Below are 7,689 nucleotides of genomic sequence, written 5' to 3'. Positions count from 1 at the left end.
AGAGAGAGAGAGAGAGAGAGAGAGAGAGAGAGAGAGAGAGAGAGAGAGAGAGAGAACAAAAAGGATTACAATAAAATGCCTTAGAGATGGGTTTGTGCATTTGTGGACTGAGTAGTATAGAGAAAGAGGACCATTCATCTCATAAATATCACTATTTAGATATTTCATATCTAAAAATAATAGTGATTTTAAAATTCTGTGCCAGCTTTTAAGTAATATCAGTCATGTATTTTATATAAACTGGCATTAAGGAGCTAGTGACCATTCAAGTGATATTCAATTACAATTCAACCTGCCCAGAAATGAATTTTTTTTCTTTCTGATTGTATATATTCACCAAGAAATACAATGCATTTTCTCTTTAGTTTTACACTATTGTTTCTGTGTATGATGGCCCATAAAGAAGTCCACAGGTTTCATGACAAAAATATTCTTAAGTGACAATATGATAAGATTAACATCTAATTAAATCTAATTTTTAAATCTAATTTAGGCAAAGAGCAGTGAAGCCATGGAAATTAATAACCAAAGTACTATTTATAAAACTAAGTTCAAGTTGTTGGGTTTGTCCAGTACACCAGAACATCAGATATTCATCTTTTGGATATTTGCTCTCATGTACGCATCAGCTTTGGCTGGCAACTTCCTCCTGATTCTTGCCATTGGCTTTTGTACCAAACTCCACACACCTATGTACTTCCTTTTGGCCAACCTCTCTGTGGTGAATTTGTGTTCTATCTCTGTAACTGTTCCCAAAATGCTTCAGAATATAGTGGATCAAGAAAGGATCATCTCATTTTCAGGTTGCATTGCTCAAATGTTTCTTTTTGGCTGGGCTCTGGGGACAGAGATTCTCTTACTTTCGTTTATGGCTTTTGATCGATATGCTGCTATTTGCCAGCCATTGCATTACATGGCCATTATGAAGAAATAATGTGATCTGCCTTCACTGTGGAAAATTTCTTGCTCTGACATCGGTCTGAATGAAATAATGGCATTTGCAGCTGATGTAACCTTCACAATGAGTAGCTGTACTCTTACACTAATATCTTATCTACTTATTTTGAGAACTATCATGAAGATCCAATCAATCAAAGGGAAGAAGAAAGCATTTTCTACTTGTTCCTCCCATCTACTAGTAGTAAGTATTTACTTTTCTACAATTATCTACACATATGCTAAGCCTTCCTCTGCCAATGATGAAGAGGAATACAAGAATATTGCCATAATTTATTCTGTAGTAACCCCAGTGCTCAATCCAATGATATATTCCCTTAGAAATAAAGAAGTTAAAGAGACTCTAACAAAATTGCTATGGAGAAAGAAAACCTTTCTCCAAAAATGAATTTGTCCATTACCTTAGCACATATATTGGTTGGGTAAAAAGAGACTGAAACATGGAATTGACTCTCAAGTAGATAAGTAAATATTCTATTTCTGTATAAGTTTCCAGAAATAATATATGATCTTTCTGTCTGGTACTTCACGTATACCTTGATTCTTTGCTACTGGGATTTTTGAGTACATGGCAACATCAAAGCTGCATGGGTGATAAACATAACAGTTATCATGGACTGTGTGTTTTTATGTCTTAATATATTCACAGTTTCTGATTTCTGGTTTTTTTTATGAAATCCAACAAACGTAGTACTTGACTTATGACCCACAACTGGAACCAGAATTAACATTGCTAAGCAAGGCAATTGTTAAGTGAGTCATGTCTGATTTTATGACATTTTTTGCCATGGTTGTTAAGCAAATCACTGCAGTTATTTAGTTAATCATACAATTGTTGAATGAATCTGGCTTTTCCCATTGACTTTGCTTGTTGGAAGCCAGATGGGAAGGTTACAAATAATGAACACATCACCCACAGGATGTTCCATCCATTGTAAATATATGCTGGTTGCCAAAGCACCTGAATTTTGATCACATGACTATAAGGATGCCATGACAGTTTTTGTGTGAGGACTGTTTGTAAGTCACTTTTTTCAGTGCTGTTGTAACTTTGAATGGTAGCTAAACAAATTGTTATAAGCATTGGACCACCTGTAGAAGTTTTCGCATTATCAAGAAACTGATAAAAGTCCAGTAAAGTGACATTTATGTAAATATAAGTAATGCTCTCTTTAGAACTACATGCTCTATGAAGAAAAGGTAAACAGGAATGGGAAAATAGGGAGGATACCTTGTCATCTGATGCTTGGACTACTGCACAATGCTCTACATAGGGCTCCCCTTAAAGAGCATTCAGAAACTTCAACTGGTGTAGGGTGAGGATGCAGGTCTCCTAGAATGGTTACTATTACAACCTGTCTTGTGGGTTAGAGTGACTGCCAGTCTGCTTCCAGGTGCAATTCAAGGTGTTGGTTATTGCTTATAAAGCTCCGCATGGCAAGGGCCCAAGTTACTTGAGGGCCTGGACCCGTGCCATGGGGTCTCACATCTATGGAACAGACCCACCCCACCTGTGTCAGCAGAGGAGGCATATTGTCAGTCAAAAAAGTCTGGCTGGCCTGGTCCAGGAGAAAAGCCTTCTCTGCCATAGCCCCAGCCCTTGGAACATCTTTCCTACTGAAGTGAGATTGGCTTCCAACTTCCTGATCTTTTGCAAGAGCCTGAGAACCTGGATCTATCAGTTGGCTTGGAGCTGGTAGAGGCTTACAATATGAAAGTAAAACCGTAGATATGAAAATCCAGCATACATACATACAAATACACACACATACACAGAGAGAGAGAGACAGAGACAGATAATTTTTTATCTAAGGTTTTATTTTCATATTATAAGCCTCCCAGAAACATCTTGCAGTGAGATGTAGCAAACACATTAATTGATTAATTAATTAATTAATTAATTAATTAAATCTGCAGTTTTCAAGGTTCATGGCCTCCCTTGCTTATATTAAAATGTACTCACATATCTGTTAACTGAATAGTGCTGTGTAATGTGTAGGTTTTATGACATTTTATAAAGAAACCCTTTCTACTGTTATACATATTTGCCATGTACTTAATATGAATGATTCAGCTTAATTGCAAACTTGTTATATGTTGTTTTAAACGTAAAAGTTCAGTATATATGTAAACGTCCTATTTATATGAATCTACTTGAACAAGAATTGTATTCGGAAATATTATACAGTTGCATTGTTGGACTTTACTTCTGCATATACATAAATAAATCACCAGTTGCAATTAATTTTTAACTGATGTGTACTTACTATATAAAATACTGATGTAAAATATAAGCTTATATAAAATATCAAAATGAAGTTTAGTTCCAAAAACTGCACAAGATAAATTAACTGCCAAGACCATGAATGAAATGTTGCCCTCTGGATAAAATAAAATAAAATAAAATAAAATTCTCTTATCAAATGCTAGTACTTGAATGACTTCCTGGGAAGATTTGGCAAACTAAAGATTACTACACAAAAGCAAGGAACAAATGTTCAAGATAGCTTTAGAACAGGCCAATGCTCAAGAAAGATTTCTGGTGCATTCTTGAGAAAGACAAATACCCCAAAGAAGTCAATATATGTTTCAGACATTATAGAAATGTATTTGTGTCCATCATGTCAACCTGTGCAATGTTCTTAGGAAATTGGGAACCATAGAATATTCAATTACCCTTTTTAGAAAAAGATATGCTTACACACAAGATAGGAAGAAGATAGGAAGATCTGGAAAGAATATAGTGAACCAAATAGACTGCAGATTGGCAAAATAAGGAGCACTTAGGGGTCATCAGGATCAAGCAAGATTAGAAAGAGGAATCAGTGGAATGGAGGGAAAAAGTGACAATTTGAAATGACCAATTATAACTTAGCAACAAGAAAAAAGAAAACAAAAGAGCTTGACCAAAGTTATGGATTTCTATGAGAAAAGAGGCATTTTTCCTTATTTCAATCCTACTTTGTAAGCTAAAAGGAAGTCCAGAAGTGAAAGTATTGCCTTACAGAATAAGCTAGTGATCTCTAATGCTTTCAAAAAGAGACTGGACAACGATTTGTTGTCTCCTGCTTGAGCGGGGGGCGGGGTGTTGTTGGACTAAAAGACCTCCAAGGTCCCTTCCAATTCTATTACTCAAGTTAAAACTCAAACACTTTGGCCACCAATGAGAAGGAAGGAGTGTACATCAAATAAAAATCTTTATTGTAGTCATTGACTTCCATAAAGCAATGAAATTCCACACATCCTGAAGTGTGAAAGGGTAATAAAATGGAGAGGAGGAGGAGGAGGAGGAGGAGGAGGAGGAGGAGGAGGAGGAGGAGAATTGTGTTGTGCACAAAGGTTTCAAAGGAATGCAGTAATTATCTTAGGCAAAAGTCACTGTGGGAGCTTATTGTGTATTGAGTATTCCCCAGTGAATCCCAAATAGTCTTTAAAGGAACACTTTAAACACTCATGACTTCTTAAGATGCTTCTAGACTGCCATGAAAATGCTATGATCAAGGAATACTTTAGCTTTTTTATTTTTATGCAGGGTAACTGTGAAATCATTTTACTTTAAACAAGGATAATTATTGCTGCATCTTGCTTCCTTAATCATATTTTAGACTTCAAAAAGTGCAACTGAGGTAAGAATTACTCTCCCCTATTATACATTTTGGGATGTATTTTCAGTAAATCGTACATGAGAAACCTTGAAAAAAATTCAGGAATTGATGGAATACTTTCAAATTCCAGTTGACAGAAAATTCCTTTATGCAGTTGTTTGTTTATTGCAAGCATTAACTCAAACAATGTTATTCTGGGTTATGTATAACAAAATAAGTAGCCAGGAAACTATAAATATCTAGTTCAAAATAGCTGTCTCTAAGATCCATGGGATTACTTCCACAAATATAAATAAAGAATTGTGGATTTCATACAGTGGTGGATTCAAATAGCTGAACAACCAGTTCTCTTATTAGATGCAGGCCTGGGCCTCTGAGCCTAGAATGGACTTCCAGAAGTGGCATCCATGCACATCTGGCAGGCCGTTCTAGGCCTGGGAGGCCTCCTCCAGGACTCCCAGGCCTAGAACGGACTTCTGGAAGCAGTGTGCATTCAGCCAGTTCTCCGAACTCAGCAAAATTTAGCTACCGAACTGGTGTGAACCAGCTGAATCCCACTACTGATTTCATATCATTCTCAGTTAGAATCAGGTAATCCCACAATGCATTACTATAACATGGAATATACAAAATATTTCCCCAATCGGTTTTTTTGAACCAATATATGAACATTCTAATTTAACTAATTTAAATTCTACTTTTTTCATGAACAATTTCCTTGCCATCAGTACTGAAGTGATTTTCCATTACTATCTCTGGGATGCTATTTCAACCTACTCATTCCCTGTAATTCATCAATGATCTCCCATTCAGGTTCTAACCAGATCCAATTGCTTAGCCTCTGAACCCAGTCAAGGACAAACAGGTGGATCATCTGCTAAATTTGAATATACTTTATAGCTTCAAAAGTTAATCCCACTAAATATAATTTCTGTTCTAAGTTGCATGGAACTAAGATTTTCAAAATATTGTCATGATATAAGTCATGAAGCACAATAGGACATCATTTGGCTGTTGTGATTGCCTTGTGCAATTGTTATTATGCACTGAGGGGGGGGAATCCAATCAAATTATCAAAAAATCAGTCCTCACCTTTTAAAGAATTGACAGTAGAAGTCATTAATAATGGGCTTCGTTTCCCAATCCATTTACTCATTCTTGCTCCTCCAGGTTCTTGATAGCATGATTATATGTTAATATGTTATTTAGGATATCTACTGTTAAGAATCATGTTGTTTTAAAGGGAAATGTTGAAAAATAAAATATAAATAGCAAGGAACAACAGAAATTAGAACAAAATCCTTAGAAATTGTTTTGTAGTTTTTGTGGAATAAGTAATATAGAAAAAGAGATCATTTGCCTTATATTTTCCAAAATTATATAAAAAAAATAGAAAATGATTCAAAAGTTGTGTACTAACTTTCAAGTAATATAATCAGTCATTATTTTACATGAACTGGGATAAAAAGACAGTGGTACTTCAAGCACTTGGAATATTATATTGAGTTCTGGTCACAACCTAGAAGAGCAATCATATGATGAATGGTTGATTGAGCTACCATAGGTAGGTCCAGGCTATCAAAAAGATGGATTGCAGAGGACATGACAAGAATATCCTTAAGTGATAGCTACCCCAAATTAACTTTTTTTATCTAATTTAGGTAAACAGCAGTGGAGCCATGGAAATTAATAACCAAACTGCTATTTATAAAACTAATTTCAGGTTGTTGGGTTTGTCCAGTACACCAGGACATCAGATATTCATCTTTTGGATATTTGCTCTCATGTATGCATCAGCTTTGACTGGCAACTTCCTCCTGATTCTTGCCATTGGCGTTTGTAGTAAACTCCACACACCTATGTACTTCCTTTTGGTCAATCTCTCTGTAGTCAATATTTGCACTATCTCTGTATCAGTTCCCAAAATGCTTCACAATATTTTGAATAAAAAAAGGATCATCTCATTTTCAGGCTGTACTATTCAAGTGTTTCTTTCACTTTGGGCTCTGGGGACAGAGATTCTCTTACTTTCTTGTATGGCTTTTGATCGATATGCTGCTATTTGCCAGCCATTGCATTACATGGTCATTATGAAGAAAGAGGTGTGTATCGGATTAGCCACTGGAGCCTGGATTGTAGGAATGGCTAGTTCTGCAATTAATGCTGGCCTTTTGCTAAGGCTGTCCTTCTGTGATTCTAAAGATATCAACCATTTTTTCTGTGAACTGCATCCACTGTGGAAACTCTCTTGCTCTGACATCAGCCTAAATGAAACAATGGCATTTGCAGCTGATGTGACCTTCACATTGAGCGGCTGTATTCCTACACTAACGTCTTATCTATTTATTTTGAGAACTATCATGAAGATCCAATCAGTCAAAGGGAAAAAGAAAGCATTCTCTACTTGTTCTTCCCATCTACTAGTAGTAAGTTTTTATTTTTCCACACTTATGTACATATATGGTAAACCATCATCTCCCAATGATGAAGAAGAATACAAGAATATTGCTATAATTTACTCTGTGGTAACCCCAGTGCTTAATCCACTTATATATTCCCTTAGAAATAAAGATGTTAAAGAGACTCTAACAAAATTGTTATGGAGAAAGAAAACATTCCAGCAAAAATGACTTGAATTTGTCTACTTTCTTAACACATATATTGAACGACTAAAAACAGATTGAAATATGGAATTGACTTTAAAATAGATAAGGAAATATTCTATTCCTGTGCAATTTTCCAGAAACAGTTTATAATATTTTATCTGGCACTCTACATATACCTTGATTATATGCTGCTGGAATTTCTTGAAGCAACATCAAAGATATACTTCATGGGTGCTATACATCAGCAAATACAAAGATATTTTTTTTTTATGAAACCCAATACTGCTAGTCCTTGACTTATGACTAGAATTGGGACCAAAATTTCCATTGTTAAGAAAGGCAGTTGCTAAGTGAGTTATGGGGGGTTTTTTTGCTATAGGTTTTAAGCACATCACCGCAGTTGTTAAGTGAATCATAGTTATTAAGCAATTCTGGCTTCCCCTGTTTACTATGCTTATTAGAAGCCAGCTGGTAAAGTCACAAATAATAAACAAGTAAGCCCAGGATTCTGCAATTGTTGT

At 35.5% G+C, this 7,689-nt stretch overlaps 1 protein-coding gene and 1 pseudogene across 1 annotated transcript; both read left to right on the top strand.

Annotated features, from left to right (window-relative positions):
* LOC114922629 overlaps positions 1-1,345 on the top strand; it is a 2,675-nt pseudogene extending 1,330 nt beyond the window's left edge.
* Positions 1,346-6,241: 4,896 nt separating this feature from the next.
* Positions 6,242-7,192, top strand: LOC114922627 (olfactory receptor 13G1-like). The gene has a single exon (XM_029284343.1). The coding sequence runs from the start codon at positions 6,242-6,244 to the stop codon at positions 7,190-7,192; it is 951 nt and encodes a 316-aa protein (XP_029140176.1).
* The last annotated feature ends 497 nt before the right edge of the window (positions 7,193-7,689 follow it).

Source organism: Protobothrops mucrosquamatus, unplaced genomic scaffold, assembly GCF_001527695.2.
Source record: "Protobothrops mucrosquamatus isolate PMUCROS unplaced genomic scaffold, P.Mucros_1.0 scaffold550, whole genome shotgun sequence".
Classification (NCBI taxonomy): Eukaryota; Metazoa; Chordata; class Lepidosauria; order Squamata; family Viperidae; genus Protobothrops; species Protobothrops mucrosquamatus.
Note: the sequence above shows the minus strand (reverse complement) of the source record. Positions and strands in the feature narration are given on the sequence as shown.

Excerpts from the sequence above, each read along its gene's own strand:
- LOC114922627 (XM_029284343.1), top strand. The coding sequence starts at position 6,242 with ATGGAAATTAATAACCAAACTGCTATTTATAAAACTAATTTCAGGTTG.